This window comes from Papio anubis, chromosome 1, assembly GCF_008728515.1.
Source record: "Papio anubis isolate 15944 chromosome 1, Panubis1.0, whole genome shotgun sequence".
Taxonomy (NCBI): Eukaryota; Metazoa; Chordata; class Mammalia; order Primates; family Cercopithecidae; genus Papio; species Papio anubis.
In genome coordinates, this window is record NC_044976.1 from 147,436,476 (window position 1) to 147,456,347 (window position 19,872).

At 41.4% G+C, this 19,872-nt stretch overlaps 2 protein-coding genes across 2 annotated transcripts in view; one reads left to right on the top strand and one right to left on the bottom strand.

Moving 5' to 3' along the window:
- Positions 1-19,872, top strand: part of PTPN14 (protein tyrosine phosphatase non-receptor type 14) — a 204,120-nt gene that overhangs the window by 145,511 nt on the left and 38,737 nt on the right. The window contains exons 6-11 of the mRNA XM_021927236.2: positions 4,271-4,341; positions 5,454-5,541; positions 10,098-10,186; positions 13,091-13,178; positions 14,310-14,392; positions 17,040-17,097. Of these exons, the coding sequence (XP_021782928.2) occupies positions 4,271-4,341; positions 5,454-5,541; positions 10,098-10,186; positions 13,091-13,178; positions 14,310-14,392; positions 17,040-17,097 (477 nt within the window). The remainder of the gene's footprint in view (positions 1-4,270; positions 4,342-5,453; positions 5,542-10,097; positions 10,187-13,090; positions 13,179-14,309; positions 14,393-17,039; positions 17,098-19,872) is intronic.
- SMYD2 (SET and MYND domain containing 2) overlaps positions 18,631-19,872 on the bottom strand; it is a 104,053-nt gene continuing 102,811 nt past the window's right edge. The window contains exon 12 of the mRNA XM_021927244.2: positions 18,631-18,654. Coding sequence (XP_021782936.1) covers positions 18,646-18,654 — 9 coding nt within the window. The 3' untranslated portion in view covers positions 18,631-18,645. The remainder of the gene's footprint in view (positions 18,655-19,872) is intronic.

Genomic DNA, 19,872 nt, shown 5'->3' on the forward strand with positions numbered 1-19,872 from the left:
ATAACAGGCATGAGCCACCGTGTCCAGCCTCCATTCATATTTTATTTCCCTCCAAGTAAACAGTGGTATTATCTGCTGTGCCTGCTGTTTTCATACCTTGTTAATTCTACTCATTAAATGAAACTCCAAAGAGATTAACATATTACTTAGCAGAGAAGTTCTTCCTAGGGCTTAATGTCAGTATCCTTGAGTCAACATTTCTAATGTCTCAGAAGCTCATCCCAAAAGTCAGGGTGTTTCCCAATGTGCTTGGTGGGAGGAAAGTGAGGCTCAAACTTAGAATTTTAGAGTGTGTACATTTTTGCGTCAAATGGGGTAGTTGGTAATGGTGGGTTGATAATTTCCCACATTTTATTCACCTTACTCTCATTAAAGGCCTTTATTACATTGCCTTTAGGAAGAGACCAGGTTTGGGTGCTTCTCAGAATTTTCAAAGGTGATTACCGGCATGATATTTATGAGTTTGTAGATGGTAAAATGCTCTGACAGGTTAAAGTGCTATGAAATAGTAAAGGAGTTATTTTGTACATTATACCTCTTTCAGAATAAGACTGTGCTTCCACTAAACAATAGGCAAATCAGATACGTGAACAGCATAGACTTCATAATCTCGTCACTGGACAGACAAATGTTGACATTGTTATTCTTGGATCTAAAATGGCTGTCTTTGGGGTGGTAGCCACTAACCATGTGTGGATATTTACATTCAAATTTAAAGTAATGCAAGTTAAATAAAATTAAAAATTTAGTTGCTTGATTGCATTGGCTACATTTTTTTTTGAGACAGTCTCACTCTGTCACCCAGGCTGGAGTGCAGTGGCGCAATCTCAGCTCACTGCAACCTCCGCCTCTCGGGTTCAAGCAATTCTCCTGCCTCAGCCTCCTAAGTCCCTCCTGTGACAACAGGCGTGTGCCACCACGCCTGGCTAATTTTTGTATTTTTAGTAGAGATGGGTGTTCGCCATGTTGGCTAGGCTGGTCTTGAACTCCTGGCCTCAAGCGCTCCTTGGCCTCCTAAAGTGCTGGGATTACAGGCTGAGTCACTGCAACGGCCTTGGCTACATTTTTAGTGCACCGTAGCGGCATGTGTCTAGAGGCTACTGTATTGGAAAGCTCAGATATGGAACATGTTCGTCATCCCAAAAAGCCCTGTTGGACACTGAAGGTGATGTGGCAGAGGCCTTATCTGAGTTGTGAATATTCCTAGACTTTAGTTATTGGCTGTCCACTTTCAGCCCCTACCCCTGCCCCATTGTATCCTGGGTGCACTGTGGCCTGTGGCTGGCAATTTCATGGCACCTTTGCTGAGCAGTGCTGTGACCCTATCCTAGCTGTGCCCCTTATTGGCTACATGACTTTGGGTAAGTTATTTAACCTTTCCAAGCCTCAGTTTTCTCATCTAAAAATGAGAATAACAAACCTAATTTCGTTGTGAGCATTAAAGGACATAATACTTGTGAAATACCTACTATGAAATACATAATACAAGTTGCCACGTGGTAAATTCTCAACAACTGTTTGTTTAGTTGTCATATTATTATTGTTATTAGCACTATTATTCTGTCTCTATGTCTTGCAAATATAAGGCCGTTGAAGGGTGTGCTTTCCAGGTAACATCGCTCTATGCTTTTTTTTTTTTTTTTATTTTGTTATGTAAGCAGAACACAGGCAGAAGGTACAGTGATTGTTAATCAGCTCTGTGTAATTAAACTTTTGTTTGACAACATGAAATTTACATGTTGCATAGTGAGTTCAGTTCAAGAAGCATGTATTTATCACTTACTATATATTTAGCCCTTATAAGCTGTCATTGCACAGAAGCCCTATGATAGGCCCCTTAAGTGATATGAAGAATTGCTGCCCTTGAGGAGCCTATACTCTCATAGAGGGTGGGAGACAAGGATCAAGGATAAGACGAGTATACACATAACCGTGTAAGAAATGCAGTGGGCAGAATACGAGAGGAGACATGCACAAGGGGAAGAGGTAGGTCAAAAGGCGAAAATGCTTACGTCCAGCTGGGGAGAGAGGAGAGCCCTATTAAGGGAAGTGGTAGCTGAGACATGACCTAAGGATGATGTGGCATTTCACACTGCATGATGTGATGGGATGGTTCTCCCAGGGGGGATGAGCATGTAAAGGCCCATCCTTTCCGAATGGAAATGTAAAAGCAGTGTGTGTTAGAAGAGGCGTTGGCCTGGGACTTGACCTCTTGGGCAAGGAGGTCTGGAAGGGGAAGCTGAATCACATTGAAGAATGGTCTGCATGCCAGGCCCAGCTGTTGACCTTGCTGAGTAGGCCAGGGGTAGTCTTAGAAGGGTGTAAACTTTCTGCTTGGTTCCACTGGAACTTTCAAAGAGAATGCATTCCTTTGGTGGGGGAGGGAAGATAGGATGAATGGCTGTGTTTGATCTTACAATGTAACCGAATTTGTTAAATGGCATTTCTTCAGCAGAGAAAAGAACAAAGTCAAGTACACAGAGCGCTCCACAGGTGTGTGGCTGTGTACAGGCATGCGCTCTGCCATTTTTCATTCCCACAGGGCCACGCTCACACTCTCCCTGGTGGGGCACATACCTCAGGGAGGCCCCAGGTGCAGATGGAGGCGGTTAAGTTGAGAACAATAGCAGAAGGGGTACCTCTGGGCTTCTTCTTTTTTAAAAGTAGGAAACAGAGATTTAATGGAACACTTTTTGATCTTCACTTTATTCTGTTGCCACATGCCCTTCATTAGCTTTTCAAAATTAATGGGGTTTTTACTCAATACCTAGATGCACACACATAGCTAACTTTGTAAGTCTTGTGGTATCCTTGTTACTCCACAAGATGAAACTAAAAATGTTGAGCTTATTTCTTATCATGAACTTGAGTCATTTCAATGGATGGCTAAATGGGAAACCACAAATTAATCAGTTATGTGAAAAGTAAGAGCTGCCATAATTCCCTGTCTGCTCTAAAGTTTCTCATGAACTCTAGAATTAGCAGGACATGCAGAGCTATGGAATTTTTAGCATATAATTATGCCCTTGCTTTCCAGTTTTAAAATATATTGATTTTTCACATTTTAACGATTTGAGATGGGATGTTTTTCACAGTTTTGAGGTGTACATTTTTAGGGGTAGTGTTGTCATCCATGAAAAGTTAAATTGGAGATGAAATCTTTATATAAATCGTATTTTAGAATCAAGGGAATGGGGCATTTGTTATGATTTCTGCCAAAATATCAGTCCCTACGTCCCTTCCTAGTAGGATGGTACCCACATCAGGGTGTAGCTCAGACTTCCTTCTGACATCCCCTCTGAAGCTCACAGGAAAACAGTGCCCATCTGTGCCTCTCTTGGTGCTTACTAGCCTGGAATATGTGGGATCTGCTGCCCAGGAAAGCTAGAAGCAGCTGGCCTGGGACTTGAGCCCCAGGCCACCACAGGCATGAGACAAACTCTAGAATCTCTACCCCTATCGACTTCTCAAGAATGAATTGCTTTGGTCTGCTCATTTTGGATTATTCCTCTTGATTCCATCTCACCATCCTAAGCAGTGCTTCCCTGGCCAGTGTTTAGCAAGCCCATTTCCATGATGTCAATCCTCCCACCGTGGTGTTTCGGAAGGGGAGTTGGGAAAAGATGTGTGTAATCGGTTCTTCTGAGCCCACAGTAGTCAGCACATCGCGGGTTTCAGGGACCTGGGGTTCAGCTGACTAGTGAGCTACACACCTGTTGCCTTACAGAGCTCTCTGGAGATGTTTTAGCCATCATGGCTTCCTCTGCCCCCATGACCATCAAGTAACATCAGAATGAGCCTACTCTGCCTTCAGCGGTTTTGAATTCGTTTCCTGGTATACAGAAAGGACTGGCACAGTCCCTTTCTAGGCTCAACTTTTGAAGGGATGATGGCTTGGGAACTCATTGGCCTATACCCCAAGCATTAGAAATATGTAAGCACATGCAAAGCATTTTTTATAAATGTACATCTGAGAAGCAGGCGGATAGAGAAGAATGAATGAAAAGAGCTATTCCCCGGCACCACAGAACTTAGGGGGCAACCCAAAATATACCTGGAAATAACCTGTTATAATGGAGAGCCATGTTATAACAGTAGAAATCATAACTCACATCTAAAAATTACAACCTTTAATTCTACAGCAGTAAAGGAGATATTGAGGAAATGTGACTAATCAGGAACATCTGAGGAAGGGAGCTTTTAAGGTTTGCAATCAAAATAGCAAATGCCCACACCCTCGTGTGACCTTAAGCACTTTCTATTTTTATAGGATTTGGCCCTGGAAGAGGCTGTTCTGGAGGAGCTGACCCAGAAGGTAGCCCAAGAACACAAAGCCCACAGGTAAGGCAGGCAGAGGGTAAGGGGCTTCCTGCACAACAGATGTTTACTGCCTGTGGGGCAGGAGGCATCCATCTCCCTATCAGCAACTCTGGGCTTGAGCCAACACACTTGTATTTCTTCCACCACGTGACTCAGCTCTGTACTTCTGTTCTGAAAAGGTGAATGTCGACTTGAAAACTGCTCGGTTCCTTCCTTCCCTCCCTCCGTCCCTCCCTCCCTCCCTTCCTTCCTTCCTTCCTTCCTTCCTCAGAGAATCTAGGAAGCCTGTGCTGAGAGAGTGAAGACCTAAAGTGCTGTGTTGAGTGGTAGGCAGGTGAAGGAAAGAAAAAGAGAGAAACTTTAATTCAAGGAAGCACCAAGAGTTTGATATCAAGGCCTATGGAGTGATCCTAAGTTCTCTCGTCATGGCTTTTTTTTTTTTTTTTTTTTTTTTTTTTTTTGACATTCTCACTATGTCACCCAGACTGGAGTGCAGTGCTGTGATCTCGGGCCACTGCAACCTCCACCTCCAGGGTTCAAGCAATTCTCATGCCTCAGACTCTCGAGTAGCTGGGATTACAGGCTCATGCACCACCACACCCAGCTAATTTTTATATTTTTAGTGGAGACGGGGTTTCACCATGTGGTCCAGGCTGATCTCGAATGCCTGACCTCAAGTGATCCACCTGCCTCAGCCTCCCCAAATGCTGGGATTATAGGCATGAGCCATGGCCATTTGACTCCCAAAATATTATCCTCATTATAAACTTTTTCCTTTTTTTTTTTTTTTTTCCCCATAATGAAGATTTCTCCCAGATGAGAGAAAAATAACTTCTTTTTAAAGTAGGCAACATATTCGAAGGGATGTCTGGAATAATTATTTCATGTTTATAGGGCTGTGGCTCTTAATTAAATACTTTACCTTCCTCTTATTATTCCCTGTTGAGTAAAAGGCTACTGGGAAAGATGTTAATGAATTACTTAGTAATGCACCCTAACCTCACAGTTGGGTAATGATTGCTCTTCCCAGAAACTAGAGCTAAACCACAGCTCTGGAATTTGCCATCAGGAGAGTGGGATCTTCCACTGATTGCCCTTAACCATTTCTTCCTTCGATGCTATTTTGATTTTAGTGGAATCCTGCCAGCAGAAGCTGAACTGATGTACATCAATGAAGTGGAACGTTTGGATGGATTTGGACAGGAAATCTTCCCTGTAAAGGTAACGTGCTGTGCCCTGTGCTGGCTTTAACCTTCTCTTACCTGTACTGGCATTTGGAAAATCGGTGTTGATAGCAGTGGGCCAGAATGACTTGGCCTTCTTTTTACTATGCAGCATTAGTTGACAAGTCCAATGTATTATAGATAAACAAATGCTTTTCTTAACGAAGACATTTTGAAGTTTGCCATGGTCCTCAGCAGAATAGTTCAATAAGACACTCCATCTAATTGAGTAGCAAGCATCAGCCAATTCGGCACCTTGGAGGTATCAAGGCTGATATTCTAGGCCTATAACAGGACAAGTCAACAGCCAATGTCATGTGAAACCTTAATGAAGACTCTAGCCAATACTTTTCTTATTCTCTTTTTCTCTTCATTGAGCCAATACAGGGATAATTGTTATTGAGGTAGAATGAAATGTTCCCTGTATACAATCATGTTTTATTTCTCCAGCTTTGTAGGGCCCTCCATTGTGGGTTCCTAGCCCCTTTGGTGTTTTATGGAAACTATGCCTAGGAAACTGCTACAGCACATCACATCCTTTGCAGCACATCTACCTCCTGAAGTGGGTGTGGTTGGGGGGGTCATGGAGCATAGTCATTTACAGAGCTGAGCCCATCATCCAAACTCATTTTCTGCTCTCTGCTGACCAACTTTACAAAAAATGGAGATTGATCAGAAACGTAAAGCAACTGGCACATTTTAGCAATTTGGGAGACGCCTGCAATTTCATCACAAACATTTCATTCCAGACTGGCTCCACTGGCTGTTTTATAAGTGTTCAGTTCCCCCTCTGTTGCACGTTTGCAATTTGCCTTAATGAGAACTGCCCATGTGCATCAAGTAGAATCGAGCAGGGTGGCCGCAGCTTTCAGAAAGGGCTAAATGGCTCTTTTTTAGATTTGTTTAATTTTCTTTTGCTTCTCTAATAGCTGCCCTTCATAGGGTTGTAATCCATTTTCCTTGCAATAATGCCTTATGAAGCCATCTGCATCCCACTTACATTTCTGCACCCCATATATAGTCATATTTTGGGTCATTGAAAAATCAGAGTAAACTTTTCTCCACTTCTAGAAAACTGACTTCTCAATCCCTGGAAGTTGGAGGTTTTGTTGCGGCAATTTGCTTGTGTTGTTTTTTAATGTGGACTGCGGAAAACAGGGGCAGTGAGGATATGTTGAAATCTGCTGTGGTTGGTTCTGATGTGCTTTCTAGTATGTTCTTTCTTTAGTGGGACCGACAAGGGTTATAATACCTTCCTCTGAGTTGGAAGATAGGCGCTTCTGACTCATTGCCAAGCTCAGGTAACTGAGCTGCACTGCCTCTTTTTCCTCTTTCTCCCCACATACCTGTGCATATCTAAGGTGACCATCTATAGACCGCATGATTCCTGGTGACCCAAGGATGGGGGTGGGAGCAACAGTACCAGTGGGGGTGGTGATGTGGTCAGCTCTGCAATGAGTAAAAAAGCAGACAAGAAAATATGCAGGGAAAGGCTGTGAGTGGGACTGGATTCTCTTTTGATTGGTACAGGTTCTTATTGACAAAATAAAAGCATGTCATGATATATCCTAGGAAAAATACATGAATTTAGCATGGGCTTTTCCATGAGTGGTTCCTCAAAAATTTTCAAGAGTAGAAGAAGACCAGTCAACTTCCCAACAAGTCTGCCCCTCCTTCCACAGATACAGGTATGGGCACTGCCTGAGTCAGTCCTGTATTGTCAGAGCACATAGGCATGGCAAAGGGTGCTTCTGGGATGGGTAAGACAGAGTCTGGAGCCTTTATCCATTGCTAGGTTGGATTTAGAGCCCTTAAGCTTTGACCAGTGCAGTGTCCCCAGCATACTGGGTAGAGTGGTTTCCAGAGGCACCCCTGCTGTGCTTTTGCCATTGCCCCATCTTGGTGAATAACTCTTCCCTTATCCGCATCCCTACAGTTCTGGAGGTAAAGTGCCCAGGGAAATCTTTCTGCAGAATTCACCTTCTCTTTCTAATTCCACTCCTATCTTCTTTTCTCACATATACCTCCTGTTAACTTTTCAACTTCCTGGAATCAGCATTATGGGACGGTTCTCTTTTGTCTTTGCCGGTTCATTGTCTCTCAACACTCTTTTTGCTTTGCGACCAACAGGGGTTGTACTCTTTCTCTGTCTCTGTTAGAAGACTCTTATTCGAATGTAAGCTTTAGAGGGTGAGTTGAGAAGAGGTCCCTGCCTTCTTTGTACCTTAAATGGGATCAAGTATTCTAGGGAATGTAGAAGTCCTTCTTTTCCATCTTAGTTCTAGTTGTGCATGGCCCCACTCTTGCTCCAGAAAGAAGACCTCCCCCATGGGAAAGCAGGATTTCACTTAAGGGACTGACAGTTTGTCCACTAGATATCTGGTTCCCACTCCGCTCTCAGAACCCTGGCAGCCAGGTGATGCTTTCCCAGACAGGAGATTGGAAGCACCTGACTGGACCAAGAGGCCAGACTGAAGATAAGAATATGACATCTGGGGTTCCCCAAGACAGGGCTCAACAGATCACCCACCAGTGAAGTCCATAAGCCCCTCCTGTGCTTAGAGAGCTCCCAGCCAGCATTTAGCATCCGATTCTCAAATGCGAACAGACAGTCAAGCATCACTCTACACAGTGTCCTTCTAGGAATGACAGAGATCAACATCATAAGAACAGCAGTGGACTGACTGGCAGATGCAGATGTTGTACAGGAAGAAGAACCCCCTGCTCAAAATACTATTCAGTGAGCCTCAGGATTTTTTTTTTTTTTAATTTTACCTCCTTGAAGGAATAAGGTACTTACAAAAAGATGCATTTAGAAAACAAAAATGAACTCTGAAATTAAAAATGTGATATCAGAAGTATACAACTTAATAGACAGGTTAGGAGATAAAACTGAGAAAGTCTCACCAAAAAACAAAGTAATGGTAAGTCGGGGACGGGAGATAAAAGAATTAGAGGACCTGTCCAGAATGTCCAATATTTCAATAATGGGAGTTCTAAAAAGAGTGAACAAGGGAAACAAAAGGTAATTATTCGAGAAAATATCCTTTCACTGAGGAATGGGACGTTCTGCACTGAAAGGGCCAGAGATGAGAGCTGCAAAGGGACACATCGAGGGCTTTAAGAGGTGAAAGTTTCAGCCTCTGGACCCAGGAAGTGGTAAGTCTAGGTCTGCTTTTGGCTTCCTTTAAGTAAGCCCTCAAGGATATTCAGCTCTTCAAACTATTACACGTATAATGATTTAAAAAACAAGAACTTTGGTAAGGTTAAAAAATAAAAGACATTAATAGATGTTCATGAAAGAGAAAATCCAAATCCCAATGAATCTGAGAAAATCCAGAGATTCTCTTTTAAAATGGAAATGTGTTGTGACAAATTGAGAAAAAAGGAAAAAAAAAAAATCTCTCTCTCTCTATATATAGTTCACTAGGATGTGTGGTGGGTGAGTTCCTGTAGGACCTGACCCCAACACAGCTGTTCACTTTATTGCTATGATGTTGTCTATGATTCGTTCTACTCATGGGTGAGAAATGGGATGTGATGCCTACGGGTTTTGAAATATGTGTATATTGTGGAGTGGCTAAATCAAACCAGTTAACATATGTATTACCTCACATATTTCTTTGTGGTTAGAACACTTAAAATCATAGAAGCATATAGTATAATGGTGGTTACCAGAGGCTGGAGAATGGGAGGAATGGGGAGAAGATGTTCAAAGGAAATGAAGCCTTGTTAGACAGGAGGAGTAAGTTCTTTGTGGTTAGAACACTTAAAATTTACTCTTTTAGTGATTTTAAGAATACAATACATTGTTGCGGGGCGCAGTGGCTCACGCCTGTAATCCCAACACTTTGGGAGGCTGAGGATGGAGGATCACTAGCCTGGGCAGCATAGCAAGACCCTGTCTGTAAAAATAAATAATAAATAAATAAATAAATAAATTAGTGGGGCATGGTGGCGCATGCTCGTAGTCCCAGCTACTTGGGAGACTAAAAAAAGGTGGGAGGGATTGTCTGAGCCCGAGAGTCAAGGGCGCAGTGAGCCAAAATCATGCCACTGCACTCCACCCTGGGCAACAGTGAGACCTTGTTTCAAAACAAACAACAACAAAACACCAATATAGTGTTACTAACTATGCTATGGTCACCATGATATATTGAACATACTCCTCCTGTCTAACAAGGCTTCATTTCCTTTGACCATCTTCTCCCCATTCCTCCCATTCTCCAGCCTCTGGTAACCACCATTATACTATATGCTTCTATGAGTTCAGATTTTTAGATTCCACGTATAAGTGAGAACATGTGTTATTTGTCTTTCTGTACCTGGCTTATTTCATTTAGCATTGTGTTCTCCAATTCCATCTGTATTGTGGCAAATGCCAATTTTGTTCTGTTTAAGGCGGAATGGTACTCCCTTGTACGCATGTACCACGTTTTCTTTTTCCATTCATCTGTGGATGGACACTCAGGTTGATTCCATATCTTAGCTGTTGTGACTAATGTTGCCGTGAACATGAGTCATCACAAGTATCTTTTGTTGGTCTTAACCCAGGACAATCATGGAAACTGTGTACACCTTGGCATTTTCTTTATGGGGATTTTCGTGAGGAACAGAATTGGAAGACAAGCAGTAATACACAGGTAGTCTTATTCGTTTGTTTGTTTTTCTTTTTTCTTTTTCACCTTGAGGGACTGTAATGTTAATGTTACATTAACATCCAAATGAGTTAAGAGCCAAACAGTGGATAAGATTTGACTTTTCTCAGCTCACATAAGGTGAGCCCTCTGCAGGATTTAAGCGTTAAATTCATCTCACTTTTCGTAGAAACCCTTCCCACCTGACTCCAAGAAATACATTGTTAAACCCTGTTGAGTTACAAGGGTGAAACTAAACTTCGTGAGTCTGGTTGAAAACTGGCTCTCCAGTCAGTCATTAAATCTAAACACTTCTTTCCATTGTTCTGAACCACCTGTGCCACAAGAGTGCAAACTGATTTTTATGTGAACAAAAGGCGATTATTTTTAAAAATGTGTTTTGAAAAAGTAATCTATTTATTATGATGAATTAGGGGGCTTTGGTACTTTTAATTATTTTGACACTTCAGTCCTCTTTTCCATTTATCAGGAAAGGTACCAGTGTAGAGATGCAGCCATCTCCTCCTGCATTTCACGTCAATATGCTTGCTTTGTATTGGTGCTCATAGATTTTATCATAATGCCAACGATCTGATAAACTGTGTTCTAGCTTTCATTTACAAGGGCAACATGGCCCATGATTGGAAGAACAGCTTTCTTGTATGTGTGTCTGATAGGCGGATCTGTGTATCCAGGGCACACTATCAAAGATAGCTTTTGGAGGCAAGCATAGCCCACCTTCTGGAAGTGACTCTTAACTGGCCATGTACTCTCTGGATCAGCAACTACAGTAGGGCCATTTTGAGACAATTTTCTAACCAAAAGCTTCCTGATAGGCTTTTATTTTCCTAGATCCCCACTCTGTCATTGTTTTTATGATATTCTCTTGCCCTCTAAATAGAGACATTATTGAAGCAGGAATGACAAGAGAGATCTTTCAGGCTATAGAATAAACTTTTTGACTTTTGGACTTAGTGTCAGCTCCATATATCTGCCACAAAGTATAAATTAATTGAGGAAAATATGTAAATATGTGCAGAGTTGTAACTAAATTTTTATACCCATTCAAAGCTATCCAGGCATTGTGTCCTACGAGTTCTCCGTAGTTAAAATGATGTTTCAGTTTCTCTTTGAACCTACAGCACAGCAGATAAGTAAACAAGTCTTGCACACCAGCTGTTGAAGTGAAAGAGAAGAAAATTGCAATTTGGAAATTTCATGAGCATAAGCCACTCACAGGTTATGCTTAGTTTCCTTAGAAACTGTTTCCGGCCCTTTTCATTTATCTTGAAACCACTACGAGATGAGAATTCACATCTACTATAGCGTCATGTTAATTATACCACTAGATGAAGTCATATGGGGGGGCTCCAAGTGTATCTAGGATTTCAGCAGTTGATTTGAAGGAATGAAGCCAGACGAAACCAAATATCTCTTATCTCTAGAGACCTTCACTAAGGAGCATGTAGCTGTGAGTCCATGTAGATGTAATCTGATAGAACTGTAGGTTGCGAAGCAAGCTGGGTGCAGCACTTGTAGAGAGTATTGCCCCAGCAGAGGCACCTAAAAACATTTGGTACTGGTATAAGGGAATGATGACTGGAGGAAAGGCTGGAAACCCCAAGTAAAGAACTCTTCCATCCCTGATGTACAGAGTAAACTTGTTAAGTCAGGTACTTATTTGTGTCTATATTGCCTCATTTTTAAAGTAGGAGCAAAAATAGCTGCCATAGAGATTTGATGTAAGAATCGGACTCTATACAGCTGAGAGGCAATATTATTGCTTTTTATTCTTCTAGCAAACATTTATTGAGTGCTGTGTGCCAGGTACTCGATTCAGTGCTTGGAACACAGACACGAAGAAGGCAGAATCCCTGCATTGGGTATGGGGCCTGTGGTCTACTTGGTCTCCTTAGAGATCTCATCACAGAAGTAAAAATTGTAATGCAATGTGGTGACTGGTAGGGGACTGCAGCAGGCTCTTCTCCTCATGTGTGGGTAGGGGGGATATGAGGAAGGGATTCCTAGAGAAGGTGACTCCCAGAGCTGAGTCTCAAAGTTATTGTCCAAACAGAGGATGGTAGAAGTATTAATGAGCAGATGCATCATATGAGTGAAAAAGCGGTGGCAGGGAATTATAGGTTGGGGCACCAGGTGAAGGGTAGGTAGTGGTAAAAATGGTTAGAAATTGGTTCCAAGTAGGGTGGGAAGCAGTAGCTTATCTTTCCTCATCTAGTGCTTGTTTTGGTGTATCTCATTTTAGATAAGGTCTCCATGAAGACAGGGAAGGAAACTCTGTGTGTGTGTGTATGTTCCCAAAAGTGTAGGCACATTAAACAGACAATTAATATATACTTAGTGGCTGGCATATGGAGCTGACACTAAGTCCAAAAGTCAAAAAGTTTATTCTATAGTCTGAAAGATCTCTCCTGTCATTCCTGCTTCAATAGGCGTTTTTTCTTAGGTGGCATCATGAATCTGTAGTGCATATTGCAATACAGAATAGTGTATTCTTCTGTTTAGGTTCCTGGAAACACATGACGTTTTAATAATATATGCTCCTCCATCATTAAAAAGTGGTGGTCATGGGAAATATTTTTTCCCTTTGGAAATGTGAAAAAAGTGGGAGAGGGGGAAGCAAAAGTCCCTTGCAGATTTTCCTCATTGCTAGTCACAAAGAAAACGATAATTTATAAATAGCAATATCTAGACATATGTTATGTAGAATTTTTAGCTATTTGAATGGATACGTGCTGCATTTTCTTTACTTTTATCCTTTGCAAGAACATTTCACTTAAAAATAGTTAAATCATAATTTGTAAAAATGAGACTCGATAGCAGCAAACAGCCCTCCTCTGCTGTGTCGTAAATGCCTGGAACATCTTTCACAGTGACATTTCTTTTGACCAGGTGGAATGACATGGGGAATATCACTCATAACAAGTCGACCATTCTAGTGGAGCTCATCAACAAAGAAGAGACTGCCCTCTTTCACACGGTAAGCAAAACAGACAAACAGAGGCAGGGTCTGACAAGACACTGGCTTTTGGACTTTTCAACTCCTCATGTCCTTTCCTTGCTGTCCCTATCTTGAAATAGTAAATATTCTCTTGAAGAGATGCTTTCTAATACTTGGTCAATGCTATCATTACTCATTCCAGGATAGTGATGATGAAATACCCATGTTTAAAATACCAGGTTTCCGGTCAGGCAAAGTGGCTCATGCCTGTAATCCCAGTACTTTGGGAGGCCGAGGCCGGTGGATCACTTGAGGTCAGGAGTTCGAGACCAGCCTGGCCAATATGGCAAAACCCCATCTCTACTAAAAATACAAAAATTACCCGAGCGTGGTAGCAGGCACCTGTAGTCCCAGGAGGCTGAGGCAGGAGAATCGCTTGAACCCGGGAGGCAGAGGTTGCAATAAGCTGAGATCGTGCCACTGCACTCCAGCCTGGACAACAGAGCTAGACTCCGTCTCAAAAAATAAAATAATAAAATAAAATACAATACAGGGTTTCCAAGCTGACTTTTGACTCTAGGACTCTGGTCCCTCCACCTGCCTTATGTGTGATGGATCACATTGTCTGGCGTGCCGCCTTCCTCAGCACTCTAGTTACAGCCCTCATCTAGTGACCCCTGATTCTTCTATTGCATTCCATTTGCTTTTGCTGGTGGACCTGAGTTTTCTTTCCCATCGTAGCCCAAGCTTAATCTGAAGTAAGCTAAGCTACTGACCTTCTGTTAAGTGCCTCCTCGAGAGCCAAGGCATCTCACTGCCTCCTATTTAATGAAGTCTGGTGTTTATTCTATGCTGTGCCTTGATTCAGTTATTTATTTTGAAAGCGCTTGGTCGGGAATTACGTAAAGACATGCCGGTTCATCAGTGTAACCCCAGCACTTTGGACACAGGGATTCCTTGGCAGACGGCATGTTCTGCCACTCTTTGGTAGGCTTTGTAGGCATAGCTGCTGCTGAAATTCAGCAGGCTGGTTTACTTTGCTGGCCCATGTATTATTTTGTGCTTGAGATGAAGGTTGGAAGGGATGTGTCCCTCCTCAGAAGAATCTTAATGAAATGTATAACTAATTCAACTAATGTTTATTTTTTTCTCTGTCTCTTCTTTTCCAAGGATGATATCGAAAATGCCAAGTATATTTCTCGGTTGTTTGCCACACGACACAAGTTTTACAAACAAAACAAAATCTGCACTGAGTAAGTAAACATTTAGTCCCCTCCCCCTCAACGGGATGGCTTTATCAGACTAAATTAATGTCTTTTTGGGGTGCTGTAGGTTGCTTTTCCTATTCACTCTTTTTCCTTGTTCCTTGCAGAAGCTAAAGAAGTAAGCTAAAGCCAGGGCAGGAATGAAAACGTTAATGATGAAGACTGTCTAGTGTAGTGCATATGCCCAGAGAGAGAAAAATTCACAAATTGACTGTGAATGCTTGGCTGCCTGGATGGGGTGGCCCGCATTAGCGCCTTTCCAACCCTCTGCTAGGAGTTTGGAGAAGCAGAGCAGTTCCCAATTTGCCAGGGTGCCCCTTCGTGTCAGACGCGGAGTGTGTTCAGAAGTGGGTAACAGAGTGACGAGCTAGCTTGAAAGAGAAGACGCTCCTGTCATCCTCAGCCCCGTGTCGCTTGCACAGTTGGCTAACCCTGCGCGTTCTCCTGGGTCATGTCATCTGACTGTAAATGAGAGGCCAGGGTAATTAGAGGAAGATGTGGAAGACACTCATAGGTGTCACAAATCCGTGTGTATTTTTTTAATTTAATTTGGAAATAAAGATGATAAAGAGGCGTGTGATGAGGGCACTTAAATGCGACCTGACCTCAGATGGAGCGTGCTGGGGCTCACTCTATCGTTGTCTTTTTCTTGGTTACCTTCAAAAGACGTTCCTCAGCCGAATACATTCAGCGGTTTGGGCGCCCAATGTGTTTAATTTTGTTTCAAAGAGCGTCAGGGTTATAAATGCAAGAGAAGAACTGCTTTTCCACTCCCACAGTGGACACATCCGAGAGTATGTAGAGTATTGTCCTAGAGTAGTTCCTGCTGAAGAACGCGGCCGCTTTATAGCTGGAGCGCCAGGTCATGGCAGACTTTTTTCTCCACACCACGGAGGCTCTTTCAAGCCAGTCACTGCAATTGGTCACTGTCGGGGTCTGAAAGTATGTCTGATAGTATTAGGCCTACCCGCTTGGTTTGCAAATGTAAATCAGAAGAAGGCCTGATCGGGGAGTGGCAAGTGAAGCGGCTGTACGTTTCTTCCGGACACATTCTCCCATGTGCCCCACCACACCATTCTCTTGAGCAGGTTCCTGGTAGGTCACTTCTGTGTATTTCTACTCTGCTGTTGCCTTTGACTTCTCGGGGTATCTTTGACATGAACAAGAATGCTATCCTTGACTTCTCTAGGGTGAATTTAAAAACTGAGAACTGGATTTTATTCTTGTCTTCTGATTTAAGCACAGCTCAGCAAATGGTTTTACTATCAAATTTATGGAGTGCTTTTTTTTTTTTTGTGGTCTTTTCCTCCAGTATTAGTGAACATCACATATTAGTCTGAAAACTAAGAAGAAATTCTGTTTCTCAATTCTGCTTCTGTAATAACCATTCCTTTCTTCTTCCTAACCGAGTATAAGAGGTTCCTAACCTCTTACCTGATTAAAACCTGGGGCACACTCTCAAAATTATACACACACACACACACACACACACACTCCCATTAAATTCCATATGCAGTTCAGTGTCCCAGCACAATGTTATGGCCTGGGGCATCCCTCTGGAGTTCTGTGAACTGGCATAATCTTAACAGCATCCTTCTCCACGCACACACAGCAGTGTCCTTCTCCAGAGGGCGAGACTCTCTGACCTCTAAAAGATCGTTACTGATTTTTCTGCTCCTGCAGAGCTGCTGCTTGTCGTCTGGAGGTATAGCTCTGTTGAGTGGCTCCTCAATTTCTTGATATAGGGAGAAAAATTAGGGGGCAGTATATATAACATAGGTCTGATAATATTGTATTATTTAGCCAGTCGTTTAAAAATCCACCATTGCTATATTGCCTCCATCATTTCATAAAATATATTTTATCACCAAAAAAGTAGGAAGGATGAAATCTCAGAATAAGGAGAGTCCTTTGAATTGAAGAACTTACCCTAATAAAAAACTGTACAAGTCCTGGTTTTTTTGTTTGTTTGTTTCATGGTAGCACTGAGAATGAGGGAAAATATTATAGCATTTGGGACGCATGGCTTGAAGGCATCTTTGATTTCAACTCTCAAGAATTTGCTAATACTTCCAATTCATTTTTTAATCTCTACATTAAAAAATATGTTGATTCTTAGTCTGGAAAATATCTGATCAGAAAAATGTTTGTAAAATATATTATCTTAATAAAAAGTACCTTTTATATGGTCACACTGAAAATATTGTATCTATTTCGTATTTTCATTTGACTGGAAGCATTTTAAAAATATTTTTTCTTGCATTTTTAAAAAAACCTATGAAGGATTTTACATATATACAACAGTAGAAAGAGTACAATTTTTAAAAATCCATGTAATGTGATATTTTTCAGTCTTGCTTATTTCCCTCAGTCTTTCTATAGAAATAAGCCTCCATTTGTTTAATATTACTTTGTAAAACTTATTCTAAAAGTATCCTATCTGAACATTTTGAAAATAGAGAAAAACAAAGGAAATCAAAATTGTTCTTAGTGTTACCACCGGAAATAAGCCATGTTTATGTCTTGATGTAACAATTACCAATCTTGTTGATTTATTTCCTCTCCCTCCCTTGTCTATCTGGTCTTTTTATATCAATAATAATAACCATTCTCATTTTTTCACCTCTTCATGTAGACAGTCAAATTCTCCACCCCCGATCAGACGCCAGCCCACCTGGAGCCGGTCCTCTCTGGTATGTATAGAAGCTGCAGTGATCAAGTGATCTGACTGTTGAGCATTCTTTGTTGTTAATTTGAGGCAGGGGGATGATGAGGGCATCATGAGGAGGTGAAATTTTGTGAGAACACAGAGGCATCATTCTGTCAAGCAGGTGCGATGCACACCCATTTTGTCCCCCTTGGATCCATCCATGCCCACCACTACTCTTAAGTGTGGCTGAGGCTGCGGGTTTACCCTGAGAGTAGGTCTTATTCCAGGCCTGTGGGACCATGTTCCATCAGCATACAGCCCATGGTGTGTTTTCATCCCCTTGCTTATCTGTTCTGGTTGTTGTGTGAAGATACATCTTCAGTTATGAGCCCCACAAATTCTTTTGTGTTCACTGCCATAGAGAGAGCTTGATAAACTAGTGAGAAAATGCCTTCTAAATGAGCAAAAACTGAACGGATCTGGTTGATGGTCTCAGGCAGAGTATCTGATGGGGAAAATCGATTGCATAGTTCCTAATTTTAGGCCTTTTAAAAAAAATCAGATTTCCAAAGCACTTCCATAATTTTAGGCTTTAATTAGCCAGCAGAGTTTGAATTGATCTAGCTTTAGCTGCTGCTTTTTTGTTTGTTTTAAGTTGCTCTCCTCATCATGTGAATAAGGAAACAATTAATTTCAGTGCATGTGTTCTGTCTTAGGCTATGTTTTGAGGATTACTCAAGGATAACAGATGTTAAGAATTGGTTTCCTTTAATGTTTTCTGCTTGTTTTAACTCACAATTCTTTTATTTTAGGTTATGGTTTTTTACACAAAATCAAAATAAACATATGACCTTTGAACTTCTCTAGATCAACAATTCCTTCAAGTTGATAGAATGCAATTAAGTTTTTCTTCATATTCAATGTATACATGATAGCATGTCTTTAACTTGTCTTTTGAAGGGAACGTTTTGAGAAAAAAAATATTTTCTGGAAAATGCTTAGATGTGGACTCTGAATTCTTGAGTTGAGCCATTATGACATCGCAGTAATTCCTGAGTGCCTGTGAGAATATTATTTCTCTCAATATTATGCACAATACCTCACATGTGGTCCTGGGCCCTGGAGATCTAAGAGATACCTTGGGCTTTCCCTGAGTACCAATAGATTTGTTCATGGCACTGATTTCTTTATTCTTCTCCTTTATGAATGTTATCTTCCTTTTCCCTTCTTTAGAGTATAGATGTCTTTATTAGCAAAATAATTTTTCATTTACACCCTTGAAACCCTATGGGAGGCAAAGTGTTTGAAAGCTCTCTTGTGATTTTATCTTGTCCTCATATCCAGAGAAGATGCAGAGGCTTACCTATTTTATTCAGATGAAGACAGTTTATAGGAAGTCTGATCCAATTAATGGCTTCCCTCTTTCTCCTGTCCTTTAGGCTTAAACCATTACACCAAGAGTTTCTTACAATGAGTGAGTAAGACCAGATAACATTGTCTCTTGGCTTCCTTGCTGATAACCAGAACTTCTCATTGCTGTTTTTCACCTGCCCTCTTCTGTCTATATTTTGGCATCAAATTTGTTTCTCTATTAGCAGGTCTGGAAAGAAATGGAATAATGAATTAGAATATATAAAGAGATGCAATAAATAATAAAATCCTGAAATGATGTTTGAGGGATTAGCTATTATTGTCCTTTGACAATGCTGTTTGTGAACTGGTGTAAGTCTGCTCATTTATGTCAGTTCATAAACCGTAACTTACTTATTAGATTTTTTTAAATAAGGCAAGTAAAGACAGTAAACCCACTTTGCCTTGCGGTGTATTTCTATTCCCTTGTACAAATCCCTCCCCACTGTGTTTTTCTTTAAAGCCTGAAAATGGTTGTGCTACCATGGAAAACTTGAGTTGAATTATGTATTGCCAAGAAAAGGAAAAATATTTTTAAATTGCAACTCAAAAATCAGCCAAAGGGAGACTTGGGAATATAGCCCCTTTTCTTTGGTAGCCCGAACTGCTTTCTTAGATTGATTTCAGTTCTTCATTTCTTCTGTCTTGATTCCTTTTAATTCTTGGATCCCTTTTTTTATTGCCACTTCGAAGATCAAGCATTGTTTGTGTCAGAGAAAATGATAGGTGAGTTAGTCACCCAGCTTCAAGCTCTTGGCCGGTGTGTTTCTTCCATTGAGGGATGCTGAGAAAGTGTGACCCCTGCTGGATTTGGGTTTCTTGGTTTGATCTCAGATTCTTCTCTCAAAATAGTAACCTTTAAAATCTATAAGGCTAATAGAAATATAAGAGATTGGCTGGGCACAGTGGCTCACGCCTGTAATCCCAGCACTTTGGGAGGCCAAGGCGGGTGGATCACCTGAGGTCAAGAGTTCAAGACCAGCCTGGCCAACATGGTGAAACCCCGTCTCTACTAAAAATACAAAAACTAGCCGGGCATGGTGGTGCAGCGCCTGTGATCCCAGCTACTAGGGAGGCTGAGGCATGAGAATCTCTTGAACCCAGGAGGCGGAGGTTGCAGTAAGCCAAGATTGTGCCACTGCACTCCAGCCTGGGAAATAGAGTGAGACAATGTCTCAGAAAAAAGAAATATAAGATATTATTTTGTTTGGTGGCTTACAAGCTTAAGGGTTTTGAAGATTTTTTTCCCCTGCAAATCAAAACTCTTACTTCAAACAAATTCTTACCTGGAACCTCAATACATAAATAAAATGGATAATACTTGAGGTAGGGGAGGGAAGAGCTTGATTTGACTGACAGGAAACTGAGACTGACTGAAGTTAAATGGCTTGCTCTAGATTACATTAGT